Genomic DNA, 14,851 nt, shown 5'->3' with positions numbered 1-14,851 from the left:
TTTTTAGTAGAGATGGGGTTTCACCGATTTGGCCAGGCTAGTCTTGAACTCCTGACCTCTTGATCTGCCTGCCTCGGCCTCACAAAGTGCTGGGATTACAGGTGTGAGCCACCATGCCCAGCCTGGTACATTTATTTTTTAAAATATGAATGTAACTAGACTTCTGCTTCCAAGCAAGAGGTAGTAACTAAAAGTGGATTTATCTTCCTCCCTCAAACAATGAAACAAAACACAAAATGTACCAAATAGTAGTTTTCCAACATTGGACCACAGGCAGGCAGGACAGTGATCCCTGGGAGAAGGAGAATAACCGCAGCAAGCCCCAGCATTGCCCAGGCTTCCTGCCTGGAGAGAGTCTTAAGGTTAGGACTTGGAGAGCTTCCCAGACTGAGCCTGAGGATCTCCTTGATTGAGAAGGCTGAGTTGAGACTTTGGGGAGGCCAAAGTAAATTTGCAGAGCAGAGTACCAGAGTGGAGAGAACTGCAAAGAGGTGAAGGAAGAGCTCTGCATAGGGTTCTCCCCAAGCCCAGTTGAGGGTGCGTAAGCATGTGCATGTGGGGAAGCTCTCTGCGCCTGGGCTAGCATCCTGGAAGTGAGGAGCGGGACAAACCTAGGAGCTCACACAGGGCCAGGAGCAGTGTGTGTTCCCACCAGCCATTGTGGGAAAAATCTTACAACCTGCAGGACCCTGGGTGGCAGCTCAGGGGGATATTGCCTCAGTTGTGGAGAAGAGGAAAGGCACTCCTATGCTGCCTTACAGAGCCTATAAGCCCTAAAAGGACCAGACTCTTCCCAAACAACCCTACTATGGCCCACGACTAAGCTCAGAAACTGAAGGAATGAAAAAATACCCAGCACCTGATGCTTCATGCTTGCCCCTGGCTCTTCTCCTCCTCTCACACCTCACAGGTGGCTCCTTCACAGCCTTGTCCACTTCCCTTCCCGCAGCCCTGGTCCAAGCTGCTGCCGTCTGGCTCCTAAATTGCAGATAGTCATTTCTTCCCATTCTCCCATCCCATCTCTCTGCACGCAGCCTCAGAGTCACGCCTTGACTTGAGTGGCCCTCAGCTCTCCTCCATCTCCCCTTCTGCTCTTGCCAGCCCAATGCCAGCCACTGGGCTCCCCACAAGGTACAGCCATGTGGGTTTCAGGGTTAGGTCTCCTCAAGGAGACCCTCACTGGCCACCAGATTAAAGGGCACAGATCCTCTTTGCTGTTACGTTTTTCTCCTTATCAGTGTTTAATTAGTTAACATTTTTCATGTATTTGTCTTATTTATTGCCTTTGTCTTTTGACAGTTTTCTTCACCATTGTGCTCCCAGTGCCTGGACCAGTCCCTGAGCATGTGGTGGGCTCAGTAAATCCTGGATGACTGCTGAATGTCCGGGAGCTGAGCTGTGTGCCCTCTAGTCTCTCTGGTCATTTCTGGCTCTTACACTGTGATTTCAGGCTTGGGGACCTTTGGGTCTGTAGAACCCAGCATCTCATTCTGTGATTAAAAGGGCAGGCCAGAAAGGTCTGATGGGTGTGGCTGTTCTGCCAGCAATGGGAGCTGTTTTCTAAGACCTGAAGGAAAGAGATGGCTTTATATGGGGGTAAATCGATGTGCTTTTTTTTTTTTTTTCTTTTTTTGGGTCATCATTTAGGTTTTTGGGATTTGTTGGTATGGAAAAATACATGGATTCTCATGGTACTCAGTGGTTTGAGTAGTCTGGCGCTCCCTAGGACACTGTGGGGAGGTAGGACCCAGTTCTCTGCCCCTGTGCCCCGAACATTCAGCTCAGGGTGGCTGCTGAGCTGGGTTCGGGAAAACTCTGAACCCTGTGGATGTTACAGGAGTCAGCACTTTTGATCACTGGGTCATGGAAACGTGAGAATATATATGAACATCTTTTGAGTCTTGCTGGTGTTGTCATTCATTCTTTCAATCACTAATTCATTTACTTATATATTCAGCCCCTTGTTTAAATACGTGCTTCCTGCCAGTCAGCAGGAAGTCTTAAGAATGGAGCCTGGTGTCCAAATGAGAGCCCTCAGTGGCCGTTGAGGGGCCAATCTGTCATGCACACTGGGTCCTTTTGAATACCACTGGGTGGCGGGACAGGGAGACAGCTCGAGGCTGTGGGAAGAGCTGTGGGGCTGGCCGGCCTTGAAGAAGCTTTTGGGTGGAGATGGAGACTGAGAAGCCAGAACAGCCTCAGCCAGGTCTGCTCTCTTCCCACCTGGCATGTCCTGCAGCAAGGGCACCCCACATGGCAGGAGAGACCAGCGGGGGTTCTCTCACCTGCACCTCACTGTGTGCCCTGGTTCTGGCTGCCTCTGGAATGCCAGGTGAGGCTTCCCTTTGCCCTGCTCCCTGGGAGTGCGTGTCTCCAGCCTCTCCTCAGAGTTCAAGGGGGCTTCCTCCCAAGGTGCAGAGGTAGCCCTGTGTGAAGGACCCGTCTTAGGATTGGGTTGATAGGGGTTAAAATCTTGTGTCCCCCCCCGCCCCGCCCCACACTTGCTGACCTTGGGACTTTACCCCCATTTCCAGGCGTGTGAGACTCAGTTTCTTTCTTTTTCTTTTTTTATTGTCTTTTTTTTTGAAACTGAGTCTTGCTCTGTTGCCCAGTTTGGAATGCAGTGGTGTGATCTCGGCTCATTGCAGCCTCCACCTTCCTGGTTCAAACGATTCTCCTGTCAGCCTCCTGAGTAGCTGGGATTACAGGTGCACACCACCATGCCCGGCTAATTTTGTGTTTTTAATAGAGACAGGGTTTCACCATGTTGGCCAGGCTGGATCGACCGATTCTTTCCCTTCCCCTTCCCCTTCCCCTTCCCCTTCCCCTTCCCCTTCCCCTTTCCCTTTCCCTTTCCCTTTCCCTTCCCTTCTCTCTTTTCTTTTTTCTTTCCTTTCTTTTCTTCCTTTCCTTTCCTTTCCTTTTTCTTTCCTTCCTTTCTTTCCTTTCCTTTCTTTCTTTTGACACAGGGTCTTGCCCTCTCACCCAGGCTAGAGTGCAGTGGCATGATCACAGCTCACTACAGCCTCAGCTTGCTGGGTTTTAGCAATCCTCTCACCTCAACCTCCCCAGTAGCTGGAACTACAGATGTGCACCACTACGCCTGGCTAATAGTTGGATATTTTGTAGAGGCGAAGTCTTGCTGTGTTACCGAGGCTGGTCTCAAACTCCTGAGCTCAAATGATATCTCACTTCTGCCTCCCCAAGTGCTGGGATCACAGGCGTAAGCCGCTGTGCCCAGCCTTCAGTTTCTTTTTCTGTATTTGTGTTTTAAAGGCTAATTTTATTTTATTTTTTGAGAGAGTGGATGGTTATCTTTTGAGAGGTTTTAAGGTATAATAATCTTGCCTTTTTCTTCTACCTCTAAGGCCTCTTCCCCTTGCCCCACATTGTAGGACCTATTTGAAAATGCAGATGTTTATTTACATCAGGTGATAGGAGATGAGCTCAGCATCATTATTGCTGGGACTGGATGGGAGGCTGGGCCTTGGATGTGCAGCTGCCATCATTTCCCTGTTTATCTTGAATCTGGAATTTGGACAGCCCACCTCAGAGATGGTTTAGATCTGCAGACACACTTAAGCCAGAATGGCCATCTTGGGCCTGAGCCCTGGTATACAGACGCCTCTAGAATAGTGGTTTCAGACTTTGTTGGTGGTAACCAGTTCTGGTAAACAGTCTGAAAATCGAGGCTGACAATTTCTAGCATGTGGTGGAAAAGTAATACAGAAGTCAAGGTGAAGGGGTTAATTGGACAATTTTCTAACTCGTACTATCTAAGATTTTCTTTATGGCACTGTTATTTTATTTGAAGTATTACGAATTTCTAGAACATTAGGTTTAGTTTTATTCAATAAATGTCCTATTTTATGTTTCTGTATATAAGCATACACATGCATTTTAGTTTTAGTTTTACAACTATACATATATTTTAATATTGGCTTTATAGACGAGGTTTTGAAAATAGAATTTTTTTTTTTTTTCTATTCCAGACTCCTTTTAGTTTTGGCATGAATCATAGGACACCACCCTACCCCGCTGGGGATTATTGTCTTCTGTGCAGAAGTGAACGGAAAGACTCCTCATTCTTAGAGAGTGGAATTAAGACTGCGAGCAAATTGGCCCTTTCCATGGCTCCCAAGGGCAACAGTGTGCTGCACCTGCCGCTATGGGTGTGCCCGGACTGCCGCAGGACCGTGGAGAAGGAGGAGAGGCATGGCGGCCTTGACCAGCCAGTGGTGAGTGGCTGCCAGCACAGGCAGCGCAGGGTGTTGGCTCCCCGACCCCAGGTAATGGGGCCAGCTGGCAGTGAAAGAAATGGATTTGCTTTTGCTTCAGAGGGCACTCCCTCCTGCACCACCTTCTAGTCTGTTCCTCCTGGTCTTCCCTGCCGACACTGCAGTAGGTGGCAGGACACCTGCCTTCCTTGTCTGGGCATAATTCAATTGTCAAGCTTTGTGGCCCTGAAGGGTGATTTTTGGCTTTGAGCTTAGTATTTCTTTGGTGGTGCAGTTTCTTGAAAAGGGAGTACAGTTTTCATGTGTTTAGTTCTCGGCAATTCGACATGCAGGTTAATTCTTTATCCGAGGCAGCTCTTAAGCCTGGCCTTCCCCTTTACTTGTTTGTGCCGCTTCAGCCTCTTGGAGGCCACAGCAAGGCCAGCAGGCTTGGCTGGGAAGACCACACCCTTACTCTCATCTTTGACCGGATGGAGTTTTGGTGGGCCCTTGTTCCGGGCAGGCTTTCACATGTGCTGTTTGGGATCTGGAAGGAGTTGGCTTTTGCAACTGTGTGAGGTCCCACATTCTAGGGCTCTTCTGTGCCCTTTGATTTCTGCTTGCAAGTGGCTAATTATTGTCTGAGCTCTTCTTTTCCTTCTGATACCTTGCTATGTGCAGCCAGGAAGCATGTGCATTCCCTGCTCCTCTGTTTTCTCCTGCAGAACTGCCTTGGGGGAGTCCTGGTGACAGTCTGAAGAGCATGTCCCCACTGCTTGGTGTGGGTTTCCATCTTTACTGGCCTTAGAGGCGTGCTCCATCTCCAGGGCCAGTTTCTATCCTTGGGGTCTCATTGTCTGAATTACTTTCTCACTTGGTCCCTCCCACACGTCCCCCTTTCCTGCTGTACTTCTCTTCCTAGCACTTATTTCTTTCTTTCTTTTTTTTTTTTTTTGAGATGGAGTCTCGCTGTGGCACCCAGGCTGGAGTGCAGTGGCGCGATCTTGGCTCACTGCAAGCTCCGCCTCCCAGGTTCACGCCATTGTCCTGCCTCAGCCTCCCTAGTAACTGAGACTACAGGTGCCCGCTACCACGCCCAGCTAATTTTTTTTTTGTATTTTTAGTAGAGATGGGATTTCACTGTGTTAGCCAGGATGGTCTCGATCTCCTGACCTTGTGATCTGCCCACCTCGGCCGCCCAAAGTGCTGGGATCACAGACGTGAGGCACCGCGCCCGGCACTAGCACTTATTTCTAACATACTATGTATTTTACTTACTCATTTGGTTTGCTTTCTCCTTCATTAGAATATAAACTCCACAAAGGCAGCTATTTTTATGGTTTTCTTTGTGTGGTTTTCATTTGTTTGTTTACCAATACCGTTTGCTTTGCTTTTTGTGGTGTTTTTTTTGTTTGTTTGTTTTCTCCTTAAACTTTGTCAGCTCTTCTTCCAATTCCAGCCAGGCTCTTGTATTTTAGCCTGCCTCTGCCCTTGGGAACAGGCTTCTGCTGTTTGCCGTGGTTCAGAGGCCAGTGGAAGTGCCTATGGTTCCCTGCAGTTCATCTTGCCTGGGTTGGGGGAGGATCTCATTTCCCAGCCCCTGGCTTGTCTTGGTAATGGATAGTTTGTCAGATGAGCCTTTCTGTCGTCACCAGAAACAGTGACCCTGGGAACAGCAGAGGTGTAGTGTTGACCTGTGTTTGTGGACTCAGACCATCTGTTGCTTTGTAGGTCGGCTTCTTTGTTGGAGCTGGCCTTTAAAAAAATAATACAATTTACCTTCCATTAAGATTCACTTTTTTTTTTGCTTAAAAAATGTTCACTACTACAGTTAAGCTACAGAACATTTGCATCACCCCATAAAGTTCCCTTGTTCCTCTTGGTAGTCACTTCCCTTTCCCCGCCCTATCCTCTGTTAACCACCGACCTGAATTTTTTTTTTTTTTTTTTTTTTTGAGACAGAGTCTCGCTCTGTCACCCAGGCTGGAGTGCAGTTGCACTATCTTGGCTCACTACAACCTTTGCCTCCCGGGTTCAAGCAATTCTTCTGCCTCAGCCTCCCCGGTAACTGGGACTACAGGCGCCCGCCACCACCACGCCTAGCTAATTTTTGTATTTTTGGTACAGACGGGGTTTCACCATGTTGGCCAGTATGGTCTCGATCTCTTGACCTCGTGATCTGCCTGCCTCTGCCTCCCATAGTGATTATAGGCATGAGCCACCGCATCCAGCCTGACCTGATTTTTGTTCCTACAGTTTTGCTTTTTCCAGAGTGTCACATACACTTCTGTAACTTGCATGATGCTTTTGAGAGTCATCCAAAATGTTGCATGCATCCGTAGTTTCTCTTTTTCATTGAGTAATTGTACAGATAAACCAATTTATGCATTCACTAATTAATTGATGGATGTTTGTGTTGCTCCCACATTTGGGCTATTTTGAAAAAAGCTGCTATGAACATTATTTTTCTTTCTGTGGACATCCTTTTTATGTGTTGCTGGATTGATTTGCTAAAGTTATGTTAATGATTTTTGCATCTGTGCTCATGAAGGCTGTCTGTCTGTAGGCCTCTTATAGTGGTCTTTGGGGCCTCATAAAATGAGTTGGAATGTGTTCCTGTTTCTTCTCCTTTCTGGAAGAGTTTGTTAGAATTGGTATTATCCCTTCCTTAAACGTTATTGGTTCTTGCTTTCTGTTTCTCTTGTTCTGTTTGGTCAAATGCCAGACAGTGTGCAGAGAGCGTCAGGCTGAAGTTGTTTCCTGTTGTGCACCTGGGAGGCCAGGCCAGTCCAGTCAGCCTCAGCTGGGCTGTCTCTAGCACTGTGTGTGCTTGTGTGGGCCGGTAGAGGGGAGTTTCTCTCTACTACCTCCTTGGCAAGCTCTCGGATGGTGGCACCTTCTCAGTGCCCTCCTCTCGCCTGACTCTTGGGCAGCTCTGTGCTCACGGCCTTGGGGGCAGCTTTCCCAGCGAGCCTGCCTCTGCCTGGTGGCAGCCAGACTCTGCCTTGTATCTGCAGGGGTCTGACTGGCCCCGTGTCTTGTGCTGGTCCTGGCCTGTGTGTGGCACATGCCTTTCTCCAGGACAAGGAGAAAGGCATGTTCCCTTCCTCTCAGCTAGTGGATTAGCCTGGAGACTTGGGCGCAGGTCTCCTGGGAATGAGTGGGAACGTTTCTTTTGGGGCTTTCCAGGAGTTAAACTCCCACACTTGACACTCTCAACCTTTCAGAATTTGTTTAAAGTTCAGCTGTTTTTTTCTAACCACTTTTATGGCCTCCTTCCACTTTCCTTCTTCTGCCAAAGGTGAAACAGTAAGTGTGTCCCGTTTTCCCTGGAGGGGCTGCTGCAGTTTGTTGTGTAATTCCCTCCGGCAGCCTGGTCACTTCAGCCCTCTAATGGCCCAGAGATAGGATTTTATCATTTGTCCTGCTCTGGCTCATCCTTGGGGTCAGGACTCGCCTTCGCTCCACTTGCTGCATCCAGAGGGGAAGTGGGTCTGAATTGCTGTCCTCTAGATAAGCATTCTGTTACCAGCAGTTGTAGGAGAATATGGGTGGGAATTTCTCTTGAATCCTACCTGACAGTTGCATGTTGCAGATTTCTCTGGAGACCTCTTCTTCCAAGACTGACCCATCCTAGCATCATGTCCTAGACATTGTCATGTCTGGAAACCTAAGAAATCTCCTTTTCAAACTTTCATCTTGATCATTGTCTTTGTAGCTCACTTGCTTGACTGTCTTCTCTTGCCATAGTTTTTTTTTTTTTTGGAGACAGAGTCTTGCTCTGTTGCCCAGGCTGGAGTGCAGTGGCACGATCTCAGCTCACTGCAGCCTCACTTCCTGGGTTCAGGAGACTATCGTGCCTCAACCTCCCAAGTAGCTGGGACTATAGGCATGTGCCATCACACCTGGCTAATTTTTTTTTCTTTTTTCTTTTCTTTCTTTTTTTTTTTTTGAGAGACAGTCTCGCTCTGTTACCCAGGCTGGAGTGCAGTAGTGCGATGTTGGCTCACTGCAACCTCTGCTTCCTGGGTTCAAGCGATTCTCATTCCTCACCCTCCCAAGTACCTGGGACTATAGGCGTGCAACACCATACCTGGCTGATTTTTGTATTTTTAGTAGAGACAGGGTTTCGCTATGATGGCCACACTGGTCTCAAACTCCTGGCCTCAAATGATCCACCTACCTTGGCTTCCCAAAGTGCTGGGATTACAGTCGTGAGCCACTGTGCCCGACCTGCCATAGTTCTTTGACCTCATCCATCCCTATCAGTCCATGGATTCCATTCCTGTTCTGTTTATCATGTCTCCCTGACCTCACTTCTAGGAGCCTGAGTTCCCTGACTTGACACTGTGGCTCTTCCATGGCTCTCAGGCAAAGGCCCTGAACTTTTTTTGGTTATGCTGGTCCAGCCCTATCTCTTCCCTCCATGTGGCAGAATTAGCCTGGAGAAAATTGCTGGCCTCAGTTTACTGCTTCCTCCTAATAATTTCATGACTCCAAGCCATGCATAGGCATCTAGTGCGTTTTTCTGGCTTAAGTACCTCCCTAAACTCCTTGGCAGGAACCCTTCCTTTTCCTTGCTTGTTAGACTACCTGTACCCTCTTTACCCACCCCTTGCTCAGCTCAGCTATTGACCTTCATGCTTCAGGGAGAAAATCAAAGCTAACATTGGGCACCTTCCTGTATCACCTCCAAAACCCCATAGCTGAGGGCATTTTCTCCTCTCTTTCCTCTCCAAGGCCCACCCCCACTGGGCTTTCAAGTGCCTATCTGTTTTCATCTTCTTCAAGACTTTGTTGCTTTGATTATTGTTTTCCTCTGCCTTGGCCCATGACCAGTGAAATGCAGATACTCTGGGGCTACTCATTTATGAATGACCCACCTTTGGCCTCACCTCCCCTTCACAGCCATGTGTGTGTCTAGATAGATTTTAAAGTTGTGGTTCACTTTCTTTAATGGTTAAAATCTTGTCAAGTTAGTTTTGGTAAGTTATATTCTAAGAAATTGTCAGAGTTGCCGGCCGATGTGGCACATGCCTGTAGTTCCGGCTACACAGGAGACTGAGGCAGGAGGGTCACTTGAGCCCAGGAGTTCTGGGCTGTTGTGTGGTATGATAGTGCCAGTGTACTGCAGTCTGGGCAGCACAGTGAGACCCTATCTCTTTTTAAAAAAGAAAAAAAAGAAAAATTGGCAGAGTTACTGGTATAAAGTTTTGTGTAATGGTCTCTTTTCACTTCCTACCTGATTTGTAGATTTGACTTTTTACTCTTTTTTTTTGTATTTTTCCCCCTGAGATGGAGTCTCGCTCTGTCACCCAGGCTGGAGTGCAGTGGTGGGATCTCGGCTTACTGCAGCCTCTGCCTCCCGGATTCAAGCGATTCTGGTGACTCAGCCTCCCAAGTAGCTGGGACTACAGGCACGTACCACCACGCCCAGCTAATTTTTTTGTATTTTTAGTAGACACTGGGTTTCACCATGTTGGTCAGGCTGTTCTCTAACTCTTGACCTCAGGTGATCTGCCCACCTTGGTCTCCCAAAGTGCTGGGATTACAAGCCTGAGCCACCATGCCCAGCGACTTTTTATTTTTCATTATTTGTGCTTGCTTTCTTTTAAACTAGTTTTGTTAGAAGTCTGTCAGTTTTGGCCCAGCACAGTGGCTCACACCTCTGACCGTAGTCTTTGGGAGGCCGAAGCAGGAGGGTTGCTTGAGGCCAGGAGTTCAAGACCAACCTGGCCAACACAGCAAGACTCTGTCTATATAAAAAATATATATATAGGCCAGACATGGTGGCTCACGCCTGTAATCCCAGCACTTTGGGAGGCTGAGGTGGGTGGATCACAAGGTCAGGACAGCAAGACCATCCTGGCTAACAAGGTGAAACCCCGTCTCTACCAAAAATACAAAAATTAGCCAGGCATAGTGGCGGGCACCTATAGTCCCAGCTACTGGGGAGGCTGAGGCAGGAGAATGGCGTGAACCTGGGAGGCAGAGCTTGCAGTGAGCTGAGATTGTGCTCCTGCACTCCAGCCTGGGTGACAGAGTGAGACTCTGTCTCAAAAAAAAAAAAAAAAAAAAAAAAAAACCCACCAAAAAAAAGTCTGTCAGTTTTGTCTTTTCAAAGAAGCAGTTTTTAACTTTTAAAATGCTTTTACTTTATTTAATTAATTACTGCTTTTTATTATTATTATTTTTAAGATAGAGTCTTGCTCTGTTGCCCAGGCTGGAATGCAGTGGTGTGATCTTGGCTCACTATAACCTCCCCCTCAGCCTCCTGAGTAGCTGGGACTACAGGCATGCACCACTGTGCCCAGCTAATTTTTGTATTTTTAGTAGAGACAGAGTTCTGCCATGTTGCTCAGGCTGGTTTCAAACTCCTGACCTCAAGTGACCCTCCCGCCTCGGCCTCCCAAAGTACTGGGTTGACAGGCGTGAGCCACTGCACCCAGGCAATTGTTGCTATTTTATATACATGCATTATAAAATAGCATGTATATAAAATTAATATACGTGCTGTGTATTAATATTTGATTAGTTAATGCTCTGGTGAATGTGATATTAAAAAGATTTTTTTAGAGACCCAAAAGAGAACAGTGCAAAGTTAGTTTCCTCTGGCTCTCTTTCTTTATCCTCTTTGCCTTCCCAGAGGCTTCCACTGTTGGCAGATGCTTGAATCTTCCTCTAGAGATTTTCTGTTCTTCTTTCTTTTTTTTTTTTTGAGACAGAGTTTCGCTATTATCTCCCATGCTGGAGTATAATTGCATGATCTCGGCTCACAGAAACCTCCACCTCATGAGTTCAAATGATACTCCTGCCTTAGCCTCCTGAGTAGCTAGGATTATAGGCACGTGCCACCAACCCAGCTAATTTTTGTATTTTTAGTAGAGACTGGGTTTCACCACGTTGGCCAGGCTGGTCTTGAACTCCTGACCTCGGGTGATCCACCCACCTTGGCCTCCCAAAGTGCATGAGGCCGGCCATGTGCCATGTGTGTTTTTTGTTTTGTTTTGTTTTTTGTTTTTTGTTTGTTTGTTTTTGAGAAGAAGCCTCTTTCTGTCACCCAGACTGGAGTGCAGTGGCATCATCTTGGCTCACTGAAAGCTCCGCCTTCCAGATTCACGCCATTCTCCTGCCTCAGCCTCCCCTGTAGCTGGAACTACAGGCGCCTGCCACCATGCCTAGCTAATTTTTTGGTTTTTTTTTTTTTTTTTTAGTAGAGACTGGGTTTCACCGTGTTAGCCAGGATTGTCTCAATTTCCTGACCTTGTGATCTGCCCGCCTCGGCCTCCCAAAATGTTGGGATTACAGGCGTGAGCCCCTGCACCTGGCTTTTTTTTTTTTTTTTTTTTTTTTTTTTTTGCCGATGGAGTTTCGCTCTTGTTGCCCAGGCTGGAGTGCAGTGGCGTGATCTTGGCTCACCACAACCTCTGCCTCCTGGGTTCAAGCCATTCTCCTGCCTCAGCCTCCCAGTAGCTAGGATTACAGGCATGCACCACCATGCCCGGCTAATTTTTTTTTTTTTTTTTGAGACAGAGTCTTGCTCAGTCACCCAGGCTGGAGTGCAGTGGCACAATCTCAGCTCACTGCAAGCTCCGCCTCCCGGGTTCACGCCATTCTCCTGCCTCAGCCTCCCAAGTAGTTGGGACTACAAGTGCCTGCCACCATGCCTGGCTAATTTGTTTTGTATTTTTAGTAGAGGTGGGATTTCACCATGTTAACCAGGATGGTCTCGATCTCCTGACCTCGTGATCCACCCGCCTTGGCCTCCCAAAGTGCTGGGATTGCAGGTATGAGTCACTGCACCCGGCCGATTTTCATTATTTTCTAATTTTTATTATTCTGTTTTCACTCGTGAATTATTTAGAAGTATGTGTAAGTATCCAAACACACATCTCTTGAATAATAATAATAATAATAATTATTATTATTATTAATAATAATAATAATTATTATTATTATTTTGAGACGGAATCTCACTCTGTCATCCAGACTGGAGTGTAGTGGCATGATCTTGGCTCACTGCAACCTCTGTCTTCTGGGTTCAGGTGATTCTCATACCTCAGCCTCCCGAGCAGCTGGGATTACAGGCATGTATCACCACGCCTGGCTAATTTTTATATTTTTAGTAGAGACAGGGTTTCACCTTGTTGGCCAGGCTAGTCTCAGACTCCTGACCTCAGGTGATCCGCCTCAGCCTCCCAACGTGCTGAGATTTAAGGGTGAGCCACCACGCACAGCCACTTGAATTACTTTTAATCATATTGACTTTTAATTTAACACTGTTATATTTGAAAATCATGGTCTGTATTATAGTGATTCCTTATTAATCAGCTGTATTTGCTAGTTCTAATACATAGTTACTTTTTAAAAAATAGTTTGTGCTGGAAAATAATGTTTTCTCTGAGTTTAAGTGGAAGGCTCAGGACCTCATTAATTGTGTTCTTAAATCATTCTGTGTTTCTGTGGTTTTATTACTTTTTTGTGCTTAATCTGTCAATTTCTGAGTGATATTTAAAATCTCCTACTATGAATATGTCTTTTTCCTTTCTTCCTTAAAAAATTTCTGTTTTTGCTTTACGTGTTTCAAGACTGTGCTGGGTAGAATACAGGTTAAAATTATTAAGTCTTCGTGTATCGTTCCTGTTACTGCATGGACCCATCTGTGGTCATGCCTTTCTCCTGAAGGGTGTTGTTTTCCGTTTGTTTAGCTATGGGAGCTCCCTCCCATTCTTTTTTTTTTTTTTTTTGCACATCTACACATCCTTTTAATTTTGACTTCTTTGTGTTAGTCTGTTTAGGTGTTCTCATGCAGTATATGTAGAGGTAGACTTTATGTGGTTTTAACTGAGAGTCTGCTTCTTTTCTTTTCTTCTTTCTTTTCTTTCTTCCTTTCTTCCTTTCTTCTTCCTCTCCCTTTCTTCTTCCTCTCTTCCTCTCTCTCTCTCTTTCTCTTCTTTTTCTTTTTCTTTTGTTTTCTTTTCTTTTTTGATGGCAAGGTCTCACTCTGTCACCCAGGCTGGAGTGCAGTGGTGCAAAAACAGCTCACTGCAGCCTCGACTTCCTGGGCTCAGGTGATTCTCCCAGCTTAGCCTCCCGAGTAGCTGGGACTACAGTTGCATGCCAACAGTCCTGGCTAATTATTTATTTATTTTTTAAAAGTTTTTGTAGAGTTGGGTCCCTACTGTGTTGCCCAGGCTGGTCTTGAACTCCTGTGCTCAAGCAATCCTACAGCCTTGGCCTCTCCAAGTGCTGACATTACGGGTATGAGCCACCATGCCCAGCCAAGAATCTGTATCTTAAATGGTGAAATCAATCCTTGTCACTTACTGTAATGGTTAATAGATGTGGGGTTGCCGGGCGCGGTGGCTCACGCCTGTAATCCCAGCACTTTGGGAGGCTGAGGCGGGCGGATCACGAGGTCAGGAGATTGAGACCATTCTGGCTAACACGGTGAAACCCCGTGTCTACTAAAAATATAAAAATTAACCGGGCGTGGTGGCGGGCACCTGTAGTCCCAGCTTCTCGGGAGGCTGAGGCAGGAGAATGATGTGGACCCGGAAGGCGATGGAGCGAGACTCCGTCTCAAAAAAAGAAATAGATGTGGGATTGTTTCTGCTACCATGCAGGTCAGAAATCAAGCATTGCCCTTAACCCAGATCCCTTCTTGAACCCCTTCCAGTCATTACCCTGTTGCACCAAGTTCACACTTGCCGCCTGCTCCCAGTCCTCACTCTTACTTTTCTTTGTTAGTTATACCACTTGAGCATCTACCCACAAACATTGTAGTACAGTTTTTCTGGTGTTTTGAATTTTACAGAAATGTAATACTGTATGTGTTATTTTGCTCAGCATTGTGTCTGAGAGTCATAATCTTGTTTCTCTATTTTCATTGCTAGATGCTGTCTTCCTTTATTAACATGTTGCATTTTAGTTGTTTCCAAATCTTGCTGATCGTGGAGCACACATGACATTCTGTTGTCTATAAATGGAAGAAATTGCTGAGTCATAGGTGGTTTATATTCTTAACTGATTACATGTTAAGATCAATAGCATGTTTTTAAATAAAAACTATTTTCCAAAAACAAGAATGGTTTAGTAAATAGGGCCAGTCACAGCGACTCATGCCTGTAATCCCAGCACTTTGGGAGGCCAAGACGGACGGATCACCTGAGGTCAGGAGTTCCCAGACCAGCCTGGCCAACATGGCAAAACCTCATCTCTACCAAAAGTACAAAATTAGCCAGCCACGATGGCACACGCCTGTAATCCCAGCTACTTGGGAGGCTGAGGCAGGAGAATCACTTGAACCAGGGAGGTGGAGGTTGCAGTGAGCTGAGATCACACCACTGCACTCTAGCCTAGGCAACAGAGTGAGACTCTGTCTCAAAAAAAAAAAAAAAAAAAAAAAAAAGAATGGTTTAGTAAGTAGAGTGGCAGTGTTTTGTATTTTTTTCAAACCTCTTTTTTTTTTTTTTTTTGAGACGGTGTCTCTGTCACCCAGGCTGGAGTACAGTGGCATGATCTCGGCTCACTGCAACCTCTGCTGCCCAGGTTCAAGGAATTCTCCTGCCTCAGCCTCCTATGTCGCTGGGATTATAGGTGCCTGCCACTATGCCCGGCTAATTTTTGTATTT

General features: G+C 46.5%; 1 protein-coding gene across 4 annotated transcripts in view; it reads left to right on the top strand.

Annotated features, from left to right (window-relative positions):
• Positions 1 to 14,851, top strand: part of FAM193A (family with sequence similarity 193 member A) — a 198,646-nt gene that overhangs the window by 56,453 nt on the left and 127,342 nt on the right. For all 4 annotated transcript variants that reach the window (XM_073012569.1, XM_073012566.1, XM_073012567.1 and 1 more), the window contains exon 2: positions 3,993 to 4,238. In XM_073012569.1, the coding sequence (XP_072868670.1) occupies positions 3,993 to 4,238 (246 nt within the window). The remainder of the gene's footprint in view (positions 1 to 3,992; positions 4,239 to 14,851) is intronic.

The sequence above is a fragment of the Chlorocebus sabaeus genome, chromosome 27, assembly GCF_047675955.1.
Source record: "Chlorocebus sabaeus isolate Y175 chromosome 27, mChlSab1.0.hap1, whole genome shotgun sequence".
NCBI classification, from domain to species: domain Eukaryota; kingdom Metazoa; phylum Chordata; class Mammalia; order Primates; family Cercopithecidae; genus Chlorocebus; species Chlorocebus sabaeus.
The sequence above is the reverse complement of the archived record's forward strand: the minus strand, read 5'-3'. Positions and strand labels throughout refer to the sequence as shown.